The sequence below is a fragment of the Talpa occidentalis genome, unplaced genomic scaffold (genome assembly GCF_014898055.3).
Source record: "Talpa occidentalis isolate TD23 unplaced genomic scaffold, MPIMG_talOcc4v2.1 talOcc4.17, whole genome shotgun sequence".
NCBI lineage: Eukaryota > Metazoa > Chordata > Mammalia > Eulipotyphla > Talpidae > Talpa > Talpa occidentalis.
In genome coordinates, this window is record NW_023601754.1 from 10,397,375 (window position 1) to 10,423,265 (window position 25,891).

At 42.3% G+C, this 25,891-nt stretch overlaps 1 protein-coding gene and 1 long non-coding RNA gene across 23 annotated transcripts in view; one reads left to right on the plus strand and one right to left on the minus strand.

Moving 5' to 3' along the window:
• PKD1L3 (polycystin 1 like 3, transient receptor potential channel interacting) overlaps positions 1 to 25,891 on the plus strand; it is a 77,539-nt gene that overhangs the window by 29,087 nt on the left and 22,561 nt on the right. For 13 of the 18 annotated variants that reach the window (XR_008552419.1, XR_008552415.1, XR_008552416.1 and 10 more), the window contains 16 exons: positions 3,594 to 3,790; positions 4,106 to 4,305; positions 4,755 to 4,935; positions 5,557 to 5,749; positions 5,846 to 6,080; positions 11,922 to 12,021; positions 13,482 to 13,622; positions 14,338 to 14,523; positions 16,277 to 16,592; positions 20,012 to 20,145; positions 20,242 to 20,369; positions 20,911 to 21,071; positions 22,219 to 22,429; positions 22,980 to 23,081; positions 24,678 to 24,809; positions 25,175 to 25,269. Coding sequence is in view for 9 of the 18 variants with exons in the window: in XM_054696966.1 (XP_054552941.1) it covers positions 3,594 to 3,790; positions 4,106 to 4,305; positions 4,755 to 4,935; positions 5,557 to 5,749; positions 5,846 to 6,080; positions 11,922 to 12,021; positions 13,482 to 13,622; positions 14,338 to 14,523; positions 16,277 to 16,592; positions 20,012 to 20,145; positions 20,242 to 20,369; positions 20,911 to 21,071; positions 22,219 to 22,429; positions 22,980 to 23,081; positions 24,678 to 24,809; positions 25,175 to 25,258 (2,701 nt within the window). In the remaining 9 variants the exon portion in view is untranslated. Of the gene's footprint in view, positions 1 to 3,593; positions 3,791 to 4,105; positions 4,306 to 4,754; positions 4,936 to 5,556; positions 5,750 to 5,845; positions 6,081 to 11,921; positions 12,022 to 13,481; positions 13,623 to 14,337; positions 14,524 to 16,276; positions 16,593 to 20,011; positions 20,146 to 20,241; positions 20,370 to 20,910; positions 21,072 to 21,177; positions 21,492 to 22,218; positions 22,430 to 22,979; positions 23,082 to 23,512; positions 23,571 to 24,677; positions 24,810 to 25,174; positions 25,270 to 25,345; position 25,891 lie in introns of those variants that run through there. The other 5 variants (XM_054696968.1, XM_054696969.1, XR_008552420.1 and 2 more) reach the window with 5 other exon arrangements.
• Positions 3,607 to 22,734, minus strand: LOC119249030 (uncharacterized). 5 transcript variants are annotated; one of them, XR_005126040.2, is made up of 5 exons: positions 22,268 to 22,734; positions 5,928 to 5,996; positions 5,020 to 5,115; positions 4,643 to 4,921; positions 3,607 to 4,352 (listed from the first exon to the last, which is right to left on the minus strand). It is a non-coding gene; the product is annotated as an uncharacterized LOC119249030 (long non-coding RNA). The 5 variants fall into 5 exon arrangements; XR_005126042.2 differs by having other exon boundaries at positions 4,800 to 4,921; positions 5,897 to 5,996; XR_005126039.2 differs by having other exon boundaries at positions 5,897 to 5,996.

Genomic DNA, 25,891 nt, shown 5'->3' on the forward strand with positions numbered 1-25,891 from the left:
TACTTTCAATTGACCTGTTGTCAAGTTTGCTGAGTCTTTCCTCTACCTGCTCAAATCTGCAGTTGAGCCTCCCCAGTGAATTTTTCATTACACTTATGGTATTTTTCAACTGAAAACTTTCTATTTGGTTCCTTCAGAAGTAATTTCTATGTCTTTATTGATAATCTCCATTTGACAAGACATTGCTTTCATTTACTTTCCTTTAGTTCTTTGGACATATCTTGGGGGATTGTTGACTATATAGTGTGTGTGTGTGTGTGTGTGTGTGTGTGTGTAATACTTCTTGCTTCTTTTCATGTTTTGTGACCTTTTGTTAAAAACTAGACATTGTAGGGCCTCCCCTGGTGGCGCAGCGGTTGAGCACTTGGTTGTGAAGCTGCCCGCAGCCTCTGCAGCGCCAGTTTGATCCCCAGCCGCTGGCGAGGGTCCCAGATGGCACCAACAGACCTCTCCTGCCACCCGCTGCTCCCCTCAGCAGTGTATTTCATTACTCTGCCTATTCTGCTCCCTGCTCTGGCTCTGGTGAATTCTCTCGCCCTCCCACGCTTCTGACTGTACCCAGTGCTTGTATAAATAAATAAAAAATAAATCTTAAAAAAAAGTTAAAACTAAAAAAAAAAGTAGACATTGTAATATTTTGAATAATAAATGTGGCAGCTCTAGAAATCAGATTTCCTTCCCTCTCCGCCAGGATTTGTTATTCTTTCCTGTTTTTATTTCTTTGATGACATTTCTCACTTACTCTCTGAGATCTGTATTCTTTTGTCATATGTGGCAATTGAAGTTTTTGCTTGGTTAGCTTAGTCATCAGTTAAATAGATTTCTGGAAATAGTAGGAAACAATAAATTCCCCAGTCTTTGCTGAGGGGTTTTGTGTGCATGTGGTGGTACCCTTTCAGTTCTCAACAAGGCAAGTGACAGATCTGCCTTAGCCTGAATTTCTGCTTGCTGCAAGCTTCAAGGTCATTCAGGAGTGAGAGCTAGCACAAAGTCTTCTAGGTACCCAGGAATATGTCAGATTTTTTAAAACTCCTACAGACTTCACATTTTCCAGCTTTTTCTTTTAAGCTTTTTGGTTAGCCTATTTTTTGCCCAAAAGGTCAATGGTAGCTATGAAGTTAAACCATTGCCTCTGCGCAGCGGTTGAGCGCTGGGTTGCGAAGCTGCAAGCGGCCTCTGCGGCGCCGGTTCGATCCCCAGCTGCTCCCCGGCCACTGGAGGAGGGTCCCACATGGCGCGCGGACCTCTCCTGCCACCCGCTGCTCCCCTCAGCAGTGTGCTTTGGTCCTTCTGCCTGCTCTGCTCCCCGCTCTGGCTCTGGTGAATTCTCTCACCCTCCCTCCCGCGCTTCTGACTGTACCCAGTGCATGTATAAACAAAACAAACAAACCAGCAAACAGATAAATAAAGCATGCCTCTATTGAAAAAAAAAAAAAAAACAGTTATAACTCTTTAAAAAAAAAAAAAAACCATTGCCTCTGAATATTTTTTATAATGCTCTAAGAGAAAAAGCATTTTGCACTGGAGGAGCACCTAGTTAAGTCAAGTAATATTCCAGGTCTCTGTTAGTGGGTATTTGAAGGAATTACTATCATGTTCTGCCCGCTCAGGTAACTTCTGGGCTGCCAGTTTTCACCTTGATTGAAGACTGTTTGTTTTCAAGGTAACCCTAGAACTAGAGAAAGGGACATGGGAATAGAGAAAGTTAAAATGCCACAAAGTTCACTGTTTTATTGATGCACAGTCATTTTTCTTGAACAAACACTCCAGGGCTGCTACTAATCTTTGGTTATTTACCTGAGTTCTGATATTGTTAATTCTGGCTTTTTAAAAAGTAGTTTTATCAATGCTTTTGTGGAAGAAAGACCATCAGAGTTGTTTACTCCACCTGTTTCACTGACCAACATGGATTTAGACAATTTACAACTTGTACCAATAGTAGCATTGTTTTGTGTCAGTTCCCAGAAGTTCAGTACCCACAGGGTAATGTAATGAGGAGTTATCTGTGCATGTAGTGGAGATGCATTACAAAAGAGGAACCCCAAGATTAGGGGGGATCTGGTCTTATGTAGAAGCTACTCAAGAACTATCCTACCCTAGGGATTGAAGCAACAATTTTGTTACTCTCGAATGTAAGCCAATCTCTCCAGGAGTGAGAAGGCAATTTCTATATAACCCTAAAATGTCTCTGGGGAAGGAGAACATCTCTGTCTTCACAATCTGGAATTGTAATTAAATTTGCTCCAAAGAGAATCACTGTATCTGCCTTTCCAGGGCTATCTGCTTGTACAAACATACCTGAAAGATAGCTCAGGAGTAGATTTTTTACTAATGTCTAGGTGTGAACTATTTATGGAGAATTTCCTTCCAACACTACCTCTTGTGTCATTCTTCTGTCAGTCTCACTGTTATTCTTTTAAAGTATACTGCCTTTTCTCTTTTCAGTATTTCCCCTTTACCCTTAATGTTCCAGTATTTACCATGGCTCTTCTTTACTGTGGATTTACTTTTTCTCCTGTTTGGTACTCACAGTGTACTTAAAAATTTTTATCATGGTAAAATACATTTAACATAGAATGTACCTTTTATATACAGAATCTCATCTTTAATTCTGAAAGCTTTTCAGGTGTTGCTTCTGAAATCCTCTGACAATTCCTTACTATATATTAGAGCCTCTCAAGCCATCCTTCATGTTTTTAAACCATTATTGCCTATCTGTTTCCCATTCTTTGTCTCTGTGACATGTGTGCTGGGTGAACTATTTAGTACTATGTTTCAGTTTACTAATTTTCTCTTCAACTGTATCCCTATCTCCTAAATGTTTTGTTTTAGTAACCATATATTTTAGTTTCAAGATTCCTAACTTTATTTATTTTCATAATTTTTTTATTCTTCTTAAGTGAATATTATTCCTTACTTACATTTTTCAGCAACCTGGAATACTTTTATTAAAATCCTGGCCAGAATGTCTATAAAATCAATTTATTATAGGCAGAGTTATTGTGTTGGCTGCCTTTCTTAGCATTAGGTTTCTTCATGTGTTGAGGAGTTTTGGAATGTTCATATTGATTGATATTATTGTTAAAATTTTCCCCCTCTTTCTCTCCTATTCCCCTATATTCTTATCTGATTAGCAGTTTTAATGTTGTGGCTCCCCACCTCACCCACAACTCACCTTGTTTTGTCATTCTATTTCTCTTCCTCAGAGATGTCAATAAACTAAGTCAATATTTTTGGTTCTTTTTGCATCTCATTTCTAGTTCTTTCGTATTTAGAGGAGAGAAGATAATCAAAGTATGAATTTACCAAACTGTGTTGCATGGAAGCCTAAAGTTTGACAAGTGAAGATGTTTCAGAACTCTTATAAAGCTAAAACAGTAGTTTTTGCAGTTTAACCTCACATACAATATAAATTATCCTTAGCCTCAAAACCTTTCTATCCTAAAATAACACATAGTTATCGTATCACTTGAAGGCTTCATCCTACATGTGTTGGGTCATTGCTATATAGCTTTTTGCCAAGCAGATCACACTTTCTATGACACTTTCAGAATGAAATCTCATGTCTTTCCCATTCTAATTTACTTGTTTAGATACCTGTTCTCCTCCATGATCGTAGAAAAGTTCACCCAGGATTATCTGTGGCTCTCAGTTGCTACTCGACATCCTTGGAACCAGTTTACAAGAGTCCAGCGGCTCACTTGCTGCCTGACCCTACTGCTTTGCAACATGGTCATCAATATTATGTTCTGGAAAATAAACGACTCCACCACCAAAAGAGATGAGCAAGGTATGGACAAGCTGTTTGTGACATGTTTATTTTTAATATATTCCACTGCCCTTGCTTTCAGGATTAGGAAGAGTCATGCCTTCATTTTCCTTTGCAGCTCTAATATTAGAGTATTCTTAACAACTTTCCCCACTGCTCTCATTCATTAATAAACAAAGCAGCCTTTGGAGCACATTAAGATCTTCCTTCACTGCATAATAATTTTCCATCCTTAGATGCTTCAGTTGCTAAATAAATACTTATACCTGGAAGAGAAATAACTGGGATGATTTTAAGTATTGAGGATGAAGGTGGATGCAATGTTTTTTTTTTCAGTGGGTCCATTTGCTGTGACTTGGTCTGAACTGTTTATCAGCATCCAAACTGCTGTCATCCTTTTCCCAATCAATCTGGCGATTGGGCGGCTCTTCCAGATGATTCAACTGCAGGAACCTCTGCCTCAGTTTCCCCCCATCCAGGCCTCCTGTCTCTCAGATGCTTCTTTTGAGCCTCTCTCTCACACACAGATAGTTGAGGTAAGCTTGGCATCAGGTTTTAGGTCAATGACATGCTGCTGATGCCCCTGTAATAGAAAGCATCTCTTAGAAGGCTCTTGGGGTCATCTTACCCTTAGAAGCCTTTCCCTAATTCCTGTCCCCTGAGCTTTGACCCATTGTGTCTCTGGTTTTTCTTTGGATTACGAAGTATCCTGAGAATTGAATGTGGATGTAGAGTGCACTACCTGGGAGTTTAGTGTTGGATATTGGATTCAACTGTCCCTCTTTCAGTCTGTATTCTCTCAGAACAATAGTTTTAAAGCTTCAAGAAGTCACCTTGAAAAATGTAACGAAATGATAAATTGAAGTTCTTTACCTATGCATATGCCCCTTTGGGTTGAGAATCAGCCTCATCACCATCTACAATTGCTACTAGTCCTGAGTGATGTAAAACAGACTAATGTTTCTCAACATGGTGCTGTATTCAGGAACTAAAGGAAACCATTGGATTCCTGCTCAGGAGAAAGACATACAGACTCTCAGAGAGTGAGCGATCTTCATGGAGTTCTTGCGACATTAACAAGCTCGTGAAACTTTTATCCAGCCTTGTTCATTCTCACTTAGAAGGTCCAGGTTGTCATCAGCAGGTGGAATCCTATTGGACAAATGGTAAAGTTCAGTAGGATTTAGTAACTAATCTTTTTTTCTCCCCCCACTCCCTTGCTCACCTCTTACTGTCTTACTTATCTATACCTCTCCAGATGAGACAGCCTTCAACATGTTCTTCTTCAGACTCTCATTATAGAACTGCTAGCTTTGATCCCTCTAGTGACTTTTGAGACAGTATATCTGGTGACACAAAGTAAAGGATCAGGAAGATCCCATAGGAATGTTCTCTGTATCAGACCCTCATATTCTATCTGCTTTGTTGGAAGTTACTGAGACTCGTTATTCCTTTTCTTCAAGGAAATGGTGAGATTATGCAATTTATGGATTCTCAAATATAATAATACTTGGTAAATGCCTCCTGGGCATTTACCTAGTATATAGGTCACATGTACTACCATGCTGTGAAAAAGCTCCATCGGGTTTCTAAAATATAAATCAAAGTGTAGACTCTTACACATTGCTCAAGTTCATCAGTGCACACAGAGAATACAGTAACACTGTGGATGTCTATTGGCTGGAAAATTTAATGCTGTCCCCAATTCATGAGTTGCTAATTTCTGCCAATAATTACTATTTATTGAACTCTACTTGTTAAAGTGTAAACTGGGCATGTATTTCCAGTGGTTCCTGAAAACCATCATCATTTCTGCCGCTACCTGCACAGAGTTCTGCAGAAGGTGAAGTGTCACCTGAGCACATGGGGCTCCAGCCTAGCTGGCCAGACTTGTAACTTCTTAGATGCAGTCAGCCAACTGCAGAAACTCCAGGAACTCTTGGAAGCAAGTACTCTGCCCACAGAGCTAGGCTCACCCAGGTAATGCCCCACACCGAGCTTTAGCACCTGGCATCTTCCCAAACCTCTTTCTCATCTGTTAGCTATGATTGTGTTCCTTCAACTTATGTTCTTCAGGGAGACCACCAGCTTCCCCATCCTGAGCCCAGAAGAAGGAAAGACATTCACCTCTCGCAGCCTGCCCAGATGTCTGACTTACATCTGCTGGCTTGTTCTGGGTGTCACCAGCCTGGCCGCAGCATTTTTTACAGCACTTTATAGCCTGAAACTGAGCAAAGATCAAGCCACTAGCTGGGTTATATCATTGGTACTTTCAGTGCTTCAAAATATCTTCATCAGCCAGCCAATAAAGGTAAGTGAAAAACGGGTCATGCCGGCGTGGGGGAAATTGGAAGTTCGGGAAACCCAGGTCTGTGGGTGTCAGATCAAATGCATAATAGTTCCAACAATTTGCACAAAAAGAAGGCAGAGTGAGATTTGTCATATCTGTGTGGAGTAATCACAGGAAAAAAACTAACAACACTGATAGGCTAGTAGAAGCACAGCTGAAAAGGATTAGAAGTTTAAAGGGAGGGCCTCCCCGGTGGCTCAGTGGTTGAGCGCTGGGCTGTGAAGCTGCCCGCAGCCTCTGCAGCGCCAGTTCGATCTCTGGCCACTGGCGAGAGTCCCACATGGCGCGACAGACCTCTCTTGCTGCCTGCTGCTCCCCTCAGCAGTGTGTTTCATCAGTCTGCCTGCTCTGCTCCCCGCTCTGGCTCTGGTGAATCCTCTCACCCGCCAGCGCTTCTGACTGTACCCAGTGCTTGTATAAATAAATAAATCTTTAAAAAAAAAATAGTTTAAACGGACAAATAAAAAGGAAATCAGTGGGCCTCCCCTGGTGGCACAGCGGTTGAGTGCTGGACTGTGAAGCTGCCTGCACCCTCTGCAGCGCCGGTTCGATTCCCGGCCGCTGGGGGAGGGTCCCACATGGCGCGCAGACCTCTCCTGCCACGCCCGCTGCTCCCCTCAGCAGTGTACTTCAGTCTGCCCGCTCTGGCTCTGGTGAATTCTCTCACCCTCCCGTGCTTCTGACTGTACCCAGTGCTTGTATAAATAAATAAATAAATCTTCAAAAAAATAAAAGGAAATCAGTAGCAACAGAAGGCTTACTTTGAAGGAAAAAATAAGCAACATAAAACTTTTAATTAAAGGGGTGGGAGGCAGATGGGGTGTGGACACAGGTGGAATGGTGAAGAGAGTAAAACATAAAAGGGGGTGGTTATCAAACTTAAAACTGTAGAGACCTGTATAATGGGCCTGGTGCTGTTCCCCAGCTTTAACTATCAATTTGTGGCCAATTCGTTTCATCTACTTTGGAAAAAATAAGCCAGCCTTTGTATCATTTTATCCATAAATAGTCATTTATTTCTTTTTTTAAAAAAAGATTATTTATGCATACAAGAACTGGTGTGTAGGCCAGGGATGGGGTGGGGGGTGGTGAGAGGATTAACCAGAGACAGAGTGGGGAGTGAGACAGAATGGGCAGCAGAAAAGGCAGATCTACTGAAATACACTGCTGAGAGGAGCAGCGGGCGAGAGGTCTGCTGCACTACGTGGGTCAGCTCCCTGGCCGGGGATCGAACTCATGTTGCAGAGGCTGGCAATAGCTTGATCGCACTGTATCTTTAACCCCTGCCACCAGGGAGGCCCAAATATTCATATATTCCTAAAAGATAGACTCTTTAAAAAACATAAATATAAAATCATTATCATGCCTAAATAGCAATAATTTTTTTCTTTAGATTTTTTTTTTTAATTTATACAAGAGCCCAGGGTACAGGCCAGATGCGCAGGAGGGTGAGAGGATTCACCAGAGAGAGTGGGGAACAGAACAGGTAGATTGATGAAATACACTGCTGAGGGGAGCAGCAGGTGAGACAGGAGAGATCTGATCGCCATGTGGTTGCTCCAAGGCCGGCAAGGATCGAACCAGCACTGCAGAGGCTGCGGATAGCTTCACAGCGCTGCACTCAACCGCCTGCACCACCAGGAAGGCCCTAGCAATAATTTCTTAATAGCCACTCTTTACTGAACTATGCACTTTAAAAAGATTAAGATATTAAGGATTTTCATTGTATATATTTTGCCACAGTTTTGAAAAATCAATGTTCAGCTTTTCCCAGTTGCCTCAAAGCTCATTTTGTAGTTGTGTTGCGGTTAGTGGGTGTCTCTCTAACATCATACCTATTGTTTCCTCCTCCCTTTTTCTCTCATTGTCTATTTTTGCTACTTTTTTACAGTATATTTGTTGAAGAAACCGACATGTCTGACCTGTGCACTTTTCAAAGTTCTGCATTTTAGTGACAGAATTGCCTCTGCTTTAAGAAACCTAGAAGTTGGGCCTAGGCAAACACAAGCACACCAGGGAAGCTTTGAAAATTCTTAATGCCCAGGCCTTGCTCCCTACCAGCTAAATCATAATCTCTGGCCCAGCATGTTTAAAAGCCTCCCAGGTGGTTGCATGCATTGGCGATGCATGTGTCCTGGAGAGGACTGGACAAGAAAGTTCAAGAAAATTGGGCCTCCCCGGTGGCGCAGTGGTTGAGCGCTGGGTTGCGAAGCTGCCGGCGACCTCTGCGGCGCCAGTTCGATCCCCAGCTGCTCCCTGGCCACCTGAGGAGGGTCCCACATGGCGCGCAGACCTCTCCTGCCGCCCGCTGCTCCCCTCAGCAGTGTACCTCGGTCCCTCTGCCTGCCCTGCTCCCCGCTCTGGCTCTGGTGAATTCTCTCACCCTCCCGCGCTTCTGACTGTACCCAGTGCTTGTATAAACAAAACAAACAAACAAATAAATAAAAAAATAAAAACATGCCTCTATTAAAAAAAAAATGCTACTCTTTAAAAAAAAAAAAAAAGAAAGTTCAAGAAATATGTATATGTTAAATATAAATATTTGTTAAATTATGTTGATGTCTTCATTTCTCTTTATGTTAGGGCATTGGTTGCAGATAGAATACAGCAGATTTTTGAATACTGATTTTGTAGTCTACAATTTAGTCTTAAGTTTTCTGCTGGAGTCTTTAGGGTTTGTGTGTCAAATCACATTATCCACATGTATTAACAGTTTTACTTTCTTCTTTCCAATCTGGGTACCTCTTATTTAACTGCTCTGGCCAAGACTTCCTATACTATGTTAAATAATAGTAAGAGTGAATATCCTTGGGCCTCCCTGGTGGCACAAGGGGTTAAGTACCGCATTATAAAGCAATCCACAGCCTCTGCAATATGAGTTCGATCCCTGGGCAGCCAGGGAGCAACCCACATGGTGCAGCAGACCTCTCCTGTCTCTCCTGCTACTCCCTTCAGCAGTGTATTTCAGTCAGTTTGCCTGTTCTGTTTTCCCGCTCTGTCTCTGGTGAATCCTCTCAACCCCCACATCTCTGGCTTGTACCCTAGCTCTTGTATGCATAAATAAGTAAATCTTTTTTAAAAATTAATAAATAAAGAGCAGGTGTTTGTTTAAATAAAAAAAGTGAGTATCCTTGTCTTGTTCCTGATCTTAGAAGTAGAACAATAACTTTCCACTTTTGCTGTTAAAAATGACAAAGAATGTTTGTTACAATATGAATGGAACTGGAGGGGATTATAATAAGCAAAATAAGTCAGAGAGAGAAAGGCAAATACTAGATGAATTCCTCATATGTGAAATATAAAAAAAAAAACAACAAAGGAGGGCCTCCCCGGTGGCGCAGCGGTTGAGCGCTGGGTTGCGAAGCTGCGCGCGGCCTCTGCGGCGCCGGTTCGATCCCCGGCTGCTCCCCGGCCACCAGAGGAGGGTCCCACATGGCGCGCAGACCTCTCCTGCCGCCCGCTGCTCTCCTCAGCAGTGTGCTTCGGTCCTTCTGCCTGCTCTGCTCCCCGCTCTGGCTCTGGTGAATTCTCTCGCCCTCCCGCGCTTCTGACTGTACCCAGTGCATGTATAAACAAAAACAAACAAACAAACCAGCAAACAAATAAATAAAGCATGCCTCTATAAAAAAAAAAAAAAAAAAAAAAAACAAAGGAACAGACTAAACCAAACCCTTAAAATTGGGCTGCAGAACTGAGGTTATCAGAGGGCCAAGTAGGGGCAAAGAACAAAGGGAAGATGGGCTCACTGAACGATGATGGATGGCTGTGGTGATGGGCTTGGTGGTCACAGACATCTGTAAAGGTGTCAGCTTGTACCCCTAAGACATATACGGTGTTGTAAACCAACATTACTTTTTTTTTTTATTTTTTTTTATTTTTATTTTTATTTTTATTTTTTAAGATTTATTTATTTATTTATACAAGCACTGGGTACAGTCAGAAGCACGGGAGGGTGAGAGAATTCACCAGAGCCAGAGCGGGGAGCAGAGCAGGCAGAAGGACCGAAGTACATTGCTGAGCGGAGCAGCGGGCGCCATGTGGGACCCTCCTCCGGCCGCTGGGGAGCAGCCAGGGATCGAACCGGCGCTGCAGAGGCTGCGGGCAGCTTCGCAACCCAGCGCTCAACTGCTGTGCCACTGGGGAGGCCCAACCAACATTACTTTAATAAACATGATTTTGTAAAATTAAAATGGCAAAGAAAGATGGTAATACAATGTGATGACAGGGGAAATGGATGCTCATGCTTGTTGAAATTGTCAGTCTGCAGTAAAAATCTTCAAATTCTGCATCCCTCTGCTCAGTGAGTTTCACCTCTAAGTATCTCTTCAAGGAAATTCAGGTTTATAATAATAAAATTAATTGGCAACAACTTAAATGTCTAAAAATAGAACATTGTTTAATATATATTAGGAAACAACCATTTCCATCTAATGAAATGCCAAGCCACCACTGCAAACACCACAGAAAATGTTATGAAGTGAATAGCAAGTACAGCTATTTTAAGACAAAAATGAAAAGGATATATTCCAGGTTTTAAGGGTTTTTTCTCTAATTTTTCTTCTTTTGCAAATACTTATAATATTTAACATATTAACACGTGTTACTTCAGTTTAAAAAATTGGAAAAATATACAAAGAGTAACAGAAGAGGTAGAAGTGGATGTGTTAATTACAGGTATCATTGCAGCAAAGGATCTAGCAAATGTGTAAGGTTTGAAAAGATAATACATGTTTATGCCTTTATCCCAAAAATCTAGTCCTTGAGACATTCCACTGGAGAACAACTTTCAGTCTTTAGAGCAGACACTCCAGAATTGCCTCCTCAAGCTCATTAAACTACAAAAGTGGAAACAGAAAGAAGGGTCTCAACCCTCTGCTACCCTGGGGGATCTGGGCAGAGCAGCTACAGCCGAATCACCTGCACAGGTCAGGGGAGGGGTGGTTGTGTGGAACTTCACCTTTGAGCCTTTCTCCTGAGGAATGGCTCACTCTCCTACCCAACACAGAAATTTTTTTTTTTTTTTTAATTTTTTTTTTTTTTTTAATTTTCTAGAGGCATGTCTTATTTATTTATTTATTATTTGTTTGTTTGTTTGGTTTATACATGCACTGGGTACAGTCAGAAGCGCGGGAGGGTGAGAGAATTCACCAGAGCCAGAGCGGGGAGCAGAGCAGGCAGAAGGACCAAAGGACACTGCTGAGGGGAGCAGCGGGCGGCAGGAGAGGTCTGCGCGCCATGTGGGACCCTCCTCTGGTGGCCGGGGAGCAGCCGGGGATTGAACCGGCTGCAGAGGTTGCAGGCAGATTCGCAACCCAGCGCTCAACCGCTGCGCCACCGGGGAGGCCCCCAACACAGAAATTTAAGGAGTGGGAGATACTTGTCTCCCCTAACAGATACTTCATTCTTAATGCTAGGATTCCATGACTACTTAGCATAACAGACTTCATCTGGGAACTTTTTTAAAATGTCTATCTTCTCTATTCAAAGGTCTTCCAAGGACAGGTGTTATTGAACAACTTCTGCAAATCACAAATCACTTAATAATTTAAGCTTTCCTAATCAAGCATATTTATGGACTATAAGCAAAAACACATATTAACCTCAGACTCCTAAGACCCCATCAGATCCCGATGATTCTGCCCAAAAAAATATGAAAATACTTAATCTCAGGCTTTCATAAAAATAAAGAGGAAAATGATTGAACTTTATTAATAATGTCCACTTCTCCTTTACATCATGATGTCACCTTTTTGGATCCTGCCTTATCTACTCATTAGATTCTTCTGTGTTTTTCCTGCCTAGGTGATCTCACTGGCTTTATTATTCTCACTGATGCTAAACAGGATGCCACGGCTCAACAAAGAGAAGGAACAACAAACCAGGAGGATCTTGGCACTCTTGGGTAATCAAGTTGTTCTAACAACTAAGATCTAATTTTGCAAAGAGCAAGTTAGAGTGCCACAGTGAAATTGCAGCACCTCACTGACTCAGATAAAGTCATCCAGTCAGGGCTCTTGTCTCCAGTCAGCCGGTGGTGCCTCCTACTCTGCCTGGGGCTAACCAGCCTGTGGCCAGGCTACTAGTGCTGTCCTCCCTGGGTCAACCCTCTCTCCACGCCTCCACTCTCACCTGTGCTCTAGATCGCCTCAGTCTTCGTTGCACCTAACCCAGGTGCTGTTTCCAGTTGCTCACCGTCAGTGTCTAAATACCTGCAGCTGTCTCAGGTTATATGTGCCTGGATGGAATTATTTGCCTACCCCACAAATCCACTTCTTTCCTGTATATTCTCATTTCAGTTAAGAGCATCACCATTCTTTAAAAGACGTCAGCAAAGTCCTAAGTTCCTGTTATTACCCACATTCAGTCACCACACCTGAGTCTCCTCTCTAAATAACTAACTAGACCTATTTATTATTATCACAAGGAGCAATCCACAAACACAATGCTAGACCAAAAAAGCTGGTCGCAGGAAAATTAAGTGTTTTAATCATGTAAATAATACATGTCTTGCTTAAAGAAGACTGCATAGTGAGTTTTGGGTTTTTTTTTTTTTTAAAGAGTTATTTATTTATTTATACAAGCACTGGGTACAGTCAGAAGCGCGGGAGGGTGAGAGAATTCACCAGAGCCAGAGCGGGGAATAGAACAGGCAGACCGATGAAGTACACTGCTGAGGGGAGCAGCAGGCGGCAGGAGAGGTCTGCGCGCCATGTGGAACCCTCGCCTAGCAGCCAGGGATCGAACCTGCACTGCAGAGGCTGTGGGCAGCTTCGCAACCCAGCGCTCAACCGCTGCGCCACCAGGGAGGCTCATTTTTGGGGTTTTTTTAAAAGATTTTTTTTTTTTAATTTATACAAGAGCTGGGATGCAGACCAGAGGTGCAGGAGGGTGAGAGAATTCACGAGAGACAGATCGGGGAGAAGAGCAGGCAGACAACTGAAAGCACTGCTGAGGGGAGGAGCAGGTGTGACAGGAGAGGTCTGTCACACCATGTGGGAATCTCCCTGGCTGGCCAGGAATCAAACCCGTGCTGCAGAGGCTGCGGACAGCTTCACAGTGCTATGCTCAACCCACTGCACCACCAGGGAGGCCCTATTGTGAGTTTTTTTAATTAAGAATTGCATGGGGGTCCTCCTGGTGACACAACCTATGAAGCTGTCTGAAGCCTCTGCAGCACGAGTTCAATCCCCGGCCAGGGAGCAACCCACATGGCACAGCAGACCTCTCCTGACTCGCCCGCTGCTCCCCTCAGCAGTGTACCTCAGTAGATCTGCAGGTACTCATAGATGTTCAACAAATGCTGATGAATAACTGCTTAATGAAATTTAGTGTTTTTTGGTCCACATTTGAATTTTTCAACAGCACAATGTTCCACATCATCACCTGGCTCAAGAGATATGAACAACCCCGTCTATGTAGCTCCAGCTATGGACAGTCCAATTAAGTGCCCAGAAAGAACTGTGAAAGAGACCAGAATCCTCAAGCTGATGGGAGATATTTGGGGTATGGAGAAGAAAATGTTAGCATGTCAATTCTGTAGCACATTTCCCAGTGAGGAAAGGGGGAGCAACAATAAATTGGAAAATGTAAAAGGGGGAATAGTGTCTTAAAATGCTTACCTTGAAAAAGTCTGCGTTTCAGGAAATGAGGTAGTATGCTAAGGGGACGTACTCCTGAAGTTAGAGTCCTCAGGTATAAATATGTGCTTGAATAAATCACTTTCTCTACCTCCTAAATGTAATGGCACAACTTGACCTACTTCCCTCACAGGGTGGAGGAAAAATGAATAAGCTTTGGAAAATGTCTGTTCTTTAAGGGCAGTGTAGCTGATTCAGTGCCTCTAGAGTTTGGATTATTGGCTTCTCTCAACCACAGAAAACAAATGATTTTTCATGCTCTCCCTTCTTGTGAACATAGATGGACTCCATAGTCTCCACAGATGGAGGGGGGAATAAGAAGAGGGAACATGATGGAAGGGTGGTTTTTATGAGATTTTATGTATCTTAAGTAAAATTTATAACTTAGTGCTGGGGTCATTGTGGGGAGGATCTGTCGATGTCTGTTGATATCACTAAGAGCCACATGTGTTGGCTTATGCATTTATAATTGTTAGGATGAACCTTTTTTTTTTTTTCATTTGAAAAATATGGGGAGAAAAGTGTATAGAAGGTTTCTAAGTTAACCACTCAACCATGATATTTTTTTACCTTTCCACCAGTACAAATCCTCTTTCTTGCCCTGTTGATGACTACAGTCTACTCTGCACAGAACTCCAATAGATTTTACCTCCATCAAGCTATTTGGAAGAGCTTTTCTCATGGTTTCTCAGAGATAAAAATCCTTAAGCATTTCTACCCCTGGGCCAATCGCACCCTCCTTCCTAACCTGTATGGGGATTACAGAGGTAAGAGCTATTGCTATTGCGGAAAATGCTGCTGTGAACATTGGAGTTTTCAGTCTCTTTGTATTAGAGTTTTCATATTCTAGCAGAGTTATTGCTGGGTCCTATGGGATCTCCATGTTTATATTTTTAAGAGATATCCTTCCTGTTTTCCACAGAAGCTACACTGAATTGTGTTCCCATCAACAGTGGATGAGTGTTCCTTCACATCCTCATCATTTGTTGTTTCTTTTTGACATAAGCCATTCTCACAGGGGTGAGGTGTTACCTCATTGTGGATTTAATTTGCATTTCCCTTATAAGTGATGTCGTTCATGCATTGTTTAACTAATTTCATTTAGCTGTCTGTGTTCTCTTGTATTTTTCCCTACAGTGATTGTTTTGAATTGTCAGGCAATTTGTACATCTCCCTTTCTTTGAGGTAGTTATTGGAGCTTTATTATTTTCCCTTAGAGATGTCGAGTTTATTTTGACATTGTGACCCATAAAGCCTTGCATTGTTGTGCACATTTGAGGCCCAAATGCCTTTTCCAGTCATAACAGACTGGTTTCAGGGTAAAGACCTTGCAGCTTTCTGGCTGAAGGGGTTAGCTCCAGAATCTCAATTAAACTGGGTTGGAATTGAGTCATGTGTCTGTTGCGGGATCCACAGAGGGTTTCATGATTGATGGGCCTCTTAGCAGGGTCTTGGTCAGGTAGCTCCTATCTGGTCCATGAGTAGACAGGACTGACTCCAGAACCTTGTTCAGTCGGGCTGTCCCTGGCATGGCAATCTGCTTTGGGGTCCACAGAAGGTGGGGCTGTTACCAGGTGTGTTGGGTCCCACAAGGCCCAAGGGAGGGCTCCTACTAGATCATTGGGTGGGTCCCTGGGCAAGCAGGACCGGCCTGTACAATGGCAGAGAGGGGCCAGAACCAACTCCCAGTGCTTCATCAGACCAACCGTCAGGACCAATGTCTGCAGACCCAGTTCTAGAGGGAGGGATGGTGATGGCTCCTGCCAGGTCCCCTCCTGGGCATGTTTCCTGACTGTGGCTAGGAAGGACTGGAGCTGGATTATAGGGCAGTTTCTGGATTTGTAGTTAGGTGCAGTCAACAGGCCTACTTCTGGGGCGTGTCTCCCAAGAGAGCCCTATACTGGCCGGGCTGCTTGTGTACTGTGGCTAGCACAGGCTGGTGTAGCCTAGCGATAGAACCATTTCAGGATCCACTGTCAGACTGAATTTGGCATAATCACTTCTCAGGGCTTCTGCACCACAGCTGAGAGGGTGTGGAGCTGGTTTACTAACCATTCAGGACTGAGGTCTGTGGGACTGTAGCTGAGTCTGCAGGGGTATAGAACTGTTTCTGAATCTAGAGCCAGGACATAATGGGTGAGTCAGCCACCTGCATGGGTCTGCCTTCTCAAAATGGTCCTCAGTCTCCTACCTGAATCCCAAGCTCCCACAAAGACACTGTCCATGGATGGCTAGCCGCACGTCATTGTTGTTAGAGAGAGATATAAGCAGGGGACCTCCTGTTCCATCTTGCTATCATCTTTCAGTTGATGATCCTTAATTTATCTAAATCAGTTATCATTTACAAATTGATCATTTCACTTTCTCCTTTATTTTGATTCCTCTTATTTCTTATCTGCTTGCATTAGCTAATAACTCCAAACATGCTTTTTTTTTAAAATAGTAGTGAAAGTGTGCAGTTTGTTACTGACTTAATGAGGCAGTTGTTAAAACAGTTTCCTATGTGTGTTCTCTTACTAGGATTTATTACTGATGGGAACTCCTTGCTTTTGGGCAATGTTCTGCTTCGTCAGATTCGCATTCCTGGTGCCATCCTCTTTCCAACTACAGTATCTCCCCAAGAACAAGTGAACCCATCTCACCATGTTCAGGAGGATACAGAGAACTATGGGGTTAACTGGGGACCTCCTGATACAAACATCACAAAATCAGACAGCATTTGGCATTATCAGAATCAAGAGACAGTGGGTAGCCATCCTATTCAAGGGGAATTTGCCATCTACTCAGGAGGAGGATATGTTGTGAGACTGGGAAGAAACTCCAGTACTGCAGTCAGGTAAGCCAGCCTGAGCTCCAAATAAGAGGCCAGGATGTTTGCTGATGTCCGTTTTTAGGACAATTGGGAACTTAGGATCCATTTGAGTAGTTTCATCAGCCATTGTAATGTTATTGTACTGTCTATGACACTTTTCAGACCCTTTTTTAGGTTATACTTTTAAGGACATATATCTTTTAGTTTAAAAATTCTTTGTTCTTGGGCCCTCCCTGGTGGCGCAGCGGTTGAGCGCTGGGTTGCGAAGCTGCCTGCAGCCTCTGCAGCGCTGGTTCGATCCCCGGCTGCTCCCCGGCCACCGGAGGCCGCAGACCTCTCCTGCCGCCCGCTGCTCCCCTCAGCAGTGTACTTCGGTCCTTCTGCCTGTTCTGCTCCCCACTCTGGCACTGGTGAATTCTCTCACCCTCCCGCGCTTCTGACTGTACCCAGTGCTTGTATAAATAAATAAATAAATCTTTTAAAAAAAAAACTTTAAAAAAAATTTAAAAATAAATAAAAATTCTTTGTTCTTCAGAGGATAGTGTGGGTGTGGCAATTTGGCAAAACTCATTCTTTTTCTCAGCTAGAAAAACCATACCAATTTCTTTTTTTTTTTTTTTTAAGATTAATTTATTTATGCATACAAGCACTAGGGTGTATGCCAGAGGTATGGGGGTGGGGTATAGTCTTCACCAGAGACAGAGTGGGGAACAGAACAGGCGGGTCTACTGAAATACACTGCTGAGGGGAGCAGTGGATGAGACAGGAGAGGTCTGCTGCACCATGTGGGTCAGCTCCCTGGCTGCGGATCAACTCATAGTGGCTGCTGATAGCTTCATAGTGCTGAGACTTAACCCCTTGTGCCAACAGGGAGTCCCAAAACAAATACCAATTTCAATTTTAGCTATAGTTGAAATCAGGTAACTCAGCTTGAACAAACTATAATCTTCAAATGTAAAAAGAAATACTATCTCATATGATCAATTCAAAATCGAAATGCAAATGCCAAAGTTGAATTGATAGACTTACAGAGTAGTTTTCTACGTTAATGCTGAGTCTTTCTCATTATATATATGAAAAAGCCTGAATTAAAATTACTAAATCACAAATGAAGAGATTGAAATTACCTAATTTAAAAAATTTTTTTTAAGATTTATTTATTTATTTATTTAAATAATAAATTTTATTTTTATATTCCCCATACAATTGCAGCCCCCCCCCATTCTGACCCCAATCCCTCCCCTCCCGCCCCCGCCCCCTAAAAGTGTCTCTGGTTCATAGTTTTTTGTTGATTTTGATTTTCACTTTCTTATAGTTATTCATTTTCCTGGTCCCTTATTTAAGTTTTCTAGATTCCTGCTATGAGTGAGACCATCTGGTATTTTTCTTTTTCTTTCTGGCTTATTTCGCTGAGCATGATCCCTTCCAGCGCCATCCATGTTGCTGCAAATTGCATGTGTTTATCTTTTTTGAATGCTGAGTAATATTTCATGGTATATATGTACCACATCTTCTTGATCCAGTCATCTATTTTTGGGCATTTGGGCTGTTTCCAAAGCTTAGCTATTGTAAACAGTGCTGCTATAAACATAGGGGTGCAGGTGTTCTTTGGAATTGATGTTTCTGTGTCCTTTGGGTAAATACCTAGGAGTGGAATTGCTGGATCCTATGGAAGCTCTATGTTTAGTAGGTCCAGAAATCTCCACACAGCTCTCCACAGTGGTTGGACCAGTTTGCACTCCCACCAACAGTGCAGAAGAGTTCCTTTTTCTCCACACCCTCGCCAACATTTGTTGTTGCTAGTTTTTTTAATATGTGCCATTCTCACTGGTGTAAGATGGTATCTCATGGTAGTTTTGATTTGCATTTCCCTGATGACAAGTGATGTTGAACATTTTTTCATATGCTTGTTGGCCATTTGCATTTCCTCTTCAGAGAAGTTTCTTTTTAGCTCTTCTGCCCATTTTTTGACTGGATAATTTTCTTTGTTGTTGTTGAGTCTCATCAGCTCTTTGCAGATTTTTGTGATCAGTCCTTTATCATTAGTGTTGGGTGCAAAAATGTTCTCCCAGTTGGTGGGGTTTCTCTTTGTTTTTGTTATTGTCTCTTTTGCTGTGCAGAAGCTCTTTAATTTGATGTAGTCCCAGCTGTTTATCTTTGCCTTCACTATCACTGTTTTGGGTGATGTGTCTGTAAAGATGTCTTTGATGTGCAAATCACGTAGTGTTTCGCCTATATTTCCTTCTATATATTTTATGGTTTCAGGTCTTATGTCTAGTTCTTTAATCCATTTTGAGTTGATTTTTGTGTATGGTGTGAGGTAGTGGTCAAGCTTCATTCTTTTGCATGTAGCGACCCAGTTTTCCCAGCACCATTTATTGAACAAACTTTCTTTGCTCCAATGCATAGTCTTTGCTCCTTTGTCAAAGATTAGTTGACCATAAAAGATTTATTTATTTTTACAAGCACTGGGCACAGTCAGAAGCACGGGAGGGCAAGAGAATTCACCAGAGTCAGAGCGGGGAGCAGAGCAGGCAGACTGACGAAGTGCACTGCTGAGGGGAGCAGCGGGCGGCAAGAGAGGTCTGCACACCATGTGGGACCCTCGCCCAGCAGCCGGGGATCGAACCGGTGCTGCAGAGGCTGCGGGCAGCTTCGCACCCCAGCGCTCAACCGCTGCGCTACCGGGAAGGCCCACCTCATTTAAATCTATAGCAAGAAGTTACTCAAAAATAATGCCAAATAATGGGCATTTTGATCTCTTTCCCCTCTCAAAACTGATTAGCTGTTAGAAAGATTAATAGCATTAGCAATAGAAATAGTTAACACATCATATAAGATTAATTCTTCCTCAGACTTTATATTTTTTTAAAGATTTATTTATTTATACAAGAACCGGGTACAGGCCAGATGTGTGGGAGGGTGAGAGGATTAACCAGAGACAGAGTGGGGAGCAGAATAGGCAGACTGACTGAAATACACTGCTGAGGGGAGCAGTGGGCAAAACAGGAGAGGTCTGCCTCACCATGTAGGCATCTCTGCGGCCGGCGGGGAGCAAATTGGCACTGCAGAGGCTGCGGACAGCTTCACAGTGCTGCACTTAACCCCCTGCGCCACAAGGGAGGCCCTTCCTCAGACTTTAAATGCCAAATATGCTTTCTTGAATGTTTAACCTTGGGTTTTGTTTTGGTTTTTTTTGTGTGTGTGCCTTCACTGTGTTATTTCATGCTATTATGACGACTTTCACTTTCAATCTTCTAAATTTATATTTATTTATCACTAGTGGGGGCAGCAGCAATCATGAAATAATTTATGGGGATTCTACCTTGGGAAATGTAGCTTCCTACCTGGCATGTGAGTGATACTGGAAATGCCATGGCAGGCCCCTCCGTTATAGGATGGAATGGAGAAGTAACTCGCCCCATCCTTCTCTGTTTTCCCAGGATGCTACAACATCTTGAACAGAACCACTGGCTAGACCACTGCACCAGAAGCCTTTTTGTGGAATTTGTGGTCTTCAATGCTAACGTAAACCTGTTCTGTGCAGTGACTCTGGTTGTGGAGTCCAACAATGTGGGTATGACGACCTCTTGGGGTTATTTCAGAGACAATTTGAAGGGAAGAGGGCAAAAGTTGTAAGGACTCTTGACTCCAGGTGTTTTGTTATTCTCAGGTGCCTTCTTTACTTCTGTAAGACTGGACAGTTTAACTTTCCTTCAGACATCGAAGAAGGATTTTGTCTGGTCTGTCACCTCACAAGTCATCTATTATCTACTCATCTGTTACCATGCCTTCATACAGGTGAATTGAAAATGTTAGGTGTAAGTTCTCAAGACTGCCAGGTGTTATTTGGGAAACTCTACAATGAGCTATTACTAGGACTTTTCTAGAACCTGAATACAGTTAAAGAACTTATTTTCTACCTAGTGGTTCTTTTGATTTTCTGTAGCATTAATTCTCTAAATGAATACATTTGTACAGCTGTATTACCCCTATATAAGGTAATAGCAAGAGGTTGAAAATACAGCAAATACTAACCAAAAAAATACAGATGACTGCACCCAAAGAATATATTTTAAGATAAACACAATATTTTGTTTTCAGGCTTAATAACTAATTTAGAAGTTTGATTAAATTTAAGCAACAAAAGAATGTGACTAATTAAAGCTGTATTAGAGGCCAACTTTTCCAGAAGCAGCAGCTGGGTAATTACAGAGCACAGAGCATAACCCATTGGGTTCAGGTTAAATATGACAAGTGTCCAGATGAATGCTTTGCTGGTGTTTCTAACATTTCTATGAGCAGTAGTGACTGGTGTGTGTGTGTGTGTGTGTGTGTTTAGGGTCGCCGACTAAAACAGCAGAGATGGAGATTCTTCACTAGAAAAAGAAATGTTCTGGACATGAGCATAATCCTCATTAGTTTTATCAGCTTGGGACTTAACATGAAGCTTTTTTCTCTTCTTAAGAAAAACATGGCACAATACCGCTATGACCGGGACAGGTAAGGAGTCTGAGGGGTACAAGGTATTCCTACTCAGTGTCAAAAGTCTACTGTTTACAAACAAGTATTCTCGCAAACTCCCCTTCCACCTCTACTCCCCTACTAGATCTGGGACAAAACTCAGACTAATGCACACAGGAGAGAAAACAATTAACTAGAAACCATTTATACCACTCATCAGGTTAAAAAACGTTCTGCCTTCACTGTATTCCAGGTAAGTGCTCATCAAGGCTTAAGCATTTAAATTTCACACACCAGGAATCTAGAATTGGTCATTTTACAATGTAGCCAAGGAATAAAGCCTAAGCATCATGTAGCTAAAATTTCTTAAATAAAACCCTAACAAACCCGTCCTTTAAATCCGAATGGGGTTGGTTTCTGGTGGGGATGTTCATTCATACCAAGATAAATTCAGGTACCCAATGGGCACTTTCTCTGATGTTTCCCATAGGGAAAAGCTATTTCCCAGACCAAGTATAATCTTTCTAGTGGCCAACATGCTGCACCACTAATCCATTTAAAACTTTTCCTGAGGCAGCGTCCCAGGTCGTTTTATAGAGGGTTCTTAATATAGGGACAGTGGTTCTGTGTGGGGGTTGGCAGCTGAGGTCCATCCAGCCTGCTCTTTGGCATTGCCTCCGTCTTAAACAATAAAAGAACTGTGATTGAGTACCAAATTGCTCATAATGGGAGGTGGTGGCTTGGGGAGTGTGTCTTTCCAAGTAACCTAGTTGATAAAGCAGAAAACTAAAAATGCCTCTCGCATATAACAAAATTTAATTGTTAACACTCCTCATTCACCCCGAGTTTATGATCTTTCACTCAGTGCTGTTGAGCCTATTACATGGATGGCTACTGCCACAGAACAATGCAGAGTGCAACAGAAAACACACCAGCGTAGTGGGGGCTGGTCTTGAGTTCCAAGATGAATTCAATGACACACTTGCCAGCCAAACAATGCAGCCTTTTGCCATTACTCTCACATCCACAAGGTATGCGGCCACACAAATCATTCATATATCGGTTTTTGACCTAAAGGCCTGAGAGCAGCTGCATTTCAGCAGTGGGCATGCTGGAGAAACTGCCATGAGGAACTGATGATGGCATACAGTTCACACTGAGTAACTGTCAGCCTTCCTTGGTACAGGTTCATCAGCTTCTACGAGGTGATAAAAGTAAACTCAGCTGTCACCTACCTTGTGGGATTCTTGGTTCTACTGGCAACACTTCAGCTGTGGAACCTGCTACATCATAATCCCAGGCTGCAGGTTATTGGCAGAACACTGAGCCGATCCTGGGACGAGGTGGTGGGCTTCTTGCTGGTCCTCTTGATCCTGCTGACAGGCTATGCCATTGCTGTAAGCCCCCGCTCCCAGTGTCTTTGTTTTCCTTTGTATACTAGAGTCTTGTAATCACACTACTTAAGTCACTGTGTGGAAAACCATCAGTGCAAGTGGACAATGAGTGTTGGAGAAAAGGCAGTGGAGTAAAAAACTGGTTTTAGTTATAAATTCATACTTAACTATAATTAAACTCATCTCTAAAATGAGGATAAAGATCTAATTTACATGAAAACAGCAAAATGCAGTACTTAACAATACACAATACGAAGGAACTTATTAGGCATAGCAATTTTTGTAAAAACTGTATTTATTGAGGTAATGTTTACACCACAATATATGCCTTAGGGGTACAGGTTTACACCTCCACAAATGTATGTTACTTTACCACATCCACCAGCAAGGCCCTGGTAATGACCCACTGGACCCCCCCCACCTAGACACAGTGATTTAAATGGCCTCTAGCCCATGCCTTCTACATTGGCCTTGTCATCCATTACCTCCGCACAGAACTGCAGATGGGCTCCCCTCCTCTCCACACCCTCTCACTGGACTTTCTCCTTTTCAGTTTAACCTGCTATTTGGATGGAGCATCTCTGACTACAGAACTTTTTTCAGTTCAGCAGTGACTGTTGTTGGCCTCCTGATGGGAATCACTCCACACAAGGAGGTGAAAGACCCAATACAATTCTATTTGGTTTAATCTAACTAGGAAGGAGAATTGCTTCTAAATCCACCCCTGCTGCATTGCTGCACACTAAAAAAGGAGATAGATCCTTTGCCATTCAGTTTTTTTTTTGTTTTTTTTTTTTTGCCATTCAGTTTTATGTACCACCTAAGTATAGTTTTTGAGTGGTTGTTACTTTTATACATCTGTCCATTTGTAAGTACGGAGTCCCACATTCACTGCTCACATCCTTAACCTTATTGTCATGGACACGGAACCTAACTGGCACCCTCTTATCTGACCAGATTAACATGATTTGCTGCTTCTTTCTCTATGGCCCTTTCAAGTGTACAATAGAAGTTTGACTTTAAAAAATAGGGAGGTATAGTTCTAGGTTGAACTCTGTTTATAATCAATATATACTTATTTCATAGAGTGGATTCTTTTCCCCAAAGGACTACCAATATACACCTCAGCCTTCCAACTTAAAAGGTAAATTTAGGTGGGGCCTCCCTGGTGGCGCAAGGGGTTAAGCAAAGCACTGTGAAGCTGTCTGCAGCCTCTGCAGCACCAGTTCAATCCCCAGCCAGCCAGGGAGCTACCCACATGGTGCAGCAGACCTCTCCTGACTTGCCTGCTGCTCCCCTCAGCAGTGTATTTCAGTCAGTCTGCCTGTTCTGTTCCCAACTCTGTCTCTGGTGAATCCTCTCGCCCCACTCTACCCTCCCCGCAAACCACCCCCCTGCACCTCTGGCCTGTACCTTAGTTCTTGTATGCATAAATAAATCTTTAAAAAAAAAAAAAAAAGGTAAAGCTAGGAATCTCCTAAGGTTTGGAGCCCAAACACTAGCACATATATTGAATAGTTTTGATCAGGGGAACAAAAACACAGTTCAAATTTATAAAATTAGCAAGATTTTTATCAAGGCTTATTCTGATAACCTAGACTCGAAAGGTAATTAATTGGATAAGCTAACAAATTTTAAACACCATTTATTAAATGTAAAAAGAATGTTAAGGAAACTTAATTTTAATAAGCCCTAAATTTGAAAGACCTTATGCTGAAAAGCAAAAAAAAAAAAAAAAAAAAAGGCCAAATTCAGACACTTCTAAAAATAAAATGGAAAAACAAAACAAAACTTTTTAAACCCATAGTAAAGGCCTGTTTTCTCTAGCTAACCTGTTAAGATTTTATTGGAATGTTTCTCTGTTTAGAATAGAAGGTTCCTGGTATGGCAGAGTTTTCATTATCATTTCTGGCATGTATTTATTCTTGAATTCACTCTTTGAAGCTTCCACATTTAGTTTGTATTTTCCAGAATTGCCTAAATTTACATGGGCTGCAAATCATTTATAATTCCATTGCAACTCACCTGTTTTCTTTTGAAAGCCCTGAAATCACATTTTTATACCCTTAGTTATCCTTCTTGTTCTTCTGTCCACTCAAAAGTATTTTTCTTAATATTTTTGCTTTTCTCCTTGGTTACCACCAGTTTATTTTATGTGAGTATATCCAAACATTAGCACGTTAACTTACCTTTTTTAAGTAGAATTAATTTGTCAGTGTTTAAACTCAAAAGTGTTTTATTGTCTTTCCAGGTTATTGCTTTAGACCCAGTCCTGGGTGTCTTCCTGATCCTCACCAGTGTGATCTTGATGGGACTTGTGATCATTAACCTTTTTGTTTCTGCCATTCTAATGACTTTTGGTAAAGAAAGAAAGTCCCTTAAGGTAGGTAATTCTCTAACTTGGTAATTGCAAAATAAATTATATCATGATGCTTTATCACTGGAAAAGCTCAACTATACTGCTGTTAGATTATAGGCTGACCATGTAGCTTATCAGCATATCCCTTTTTATTTGTCATCATTGCTCTGCCAACCATTTTCTGGGGAAACCCAAATTGCCAAGTGCTCTAGCCACTATCCTCTAAAGAGCTTGCCCTCAACCACTAGGTAGCAAAACCTATCATTCCAATGCCTGACAGTAAATTAAACAAAATAGTATCTTCACTATTTATATTTACAATTTCTTTGTATCTTTGGTACTTTTCTCTAACATTAGCAACAATTCCTTACCTTTTTGCTTTCAAACAGACTCGGAAAGAAGCTACACTGATAAACGTGCTGCTACAGAAGCTCTCGAGTTTGTTAGGAATCCAGTGCAACAGAACACAATGAAGTTTTAAAAGGTGAACTATTCTAATTTACTTAGTCTGGCTTACTACTTATCTTTGCATGATCTAACTTAGAAGTTTTAATTGTTAGCAAGGAGTCAAAATCCCCTTGGCAACAAGTACTTGGCACTATTAGGAAAAGGTTAAAGCTGCAAGAGTGATACAAGATCAACCACCTCTGCTGCCAAAGAACACTCACCACCTATGTTCCAAGAATGAGTCAGATGTGACCTCACTGCAGCTTATTAAAAATAAAAGATAAAAAGCCTGAGATTTGGCTGATAGGGAGTCCTATACTAGGGCTGTTACCTGTAACAGTAACCAAGCAAACTCACAGATGACATCAGGCATAAATACACGATGGAGAAAGCAATGGAAATGGGCTTCTTATTACTGCAGGCCTCTGCATTACCTAGGGAGCCAACGGTGAGGTCTGGCTCTGGCTTGTGCTAGCATGGTCTTTTGTTTAAAATACTCTCCACTGGGGCCTCCCCAGTGGCGCAGCGGTTGAGCACTGGGTTGCGAAGCTGCCCACAGCCTCTGCAGCGCCGGTTCGATCCCTGGCTGCTCCCTGGCCACCAGAGGAGGGTCCCACCTGGCGCGCAGACCTCTCCTGCCGCCCGCTGCTCCCCTCAGC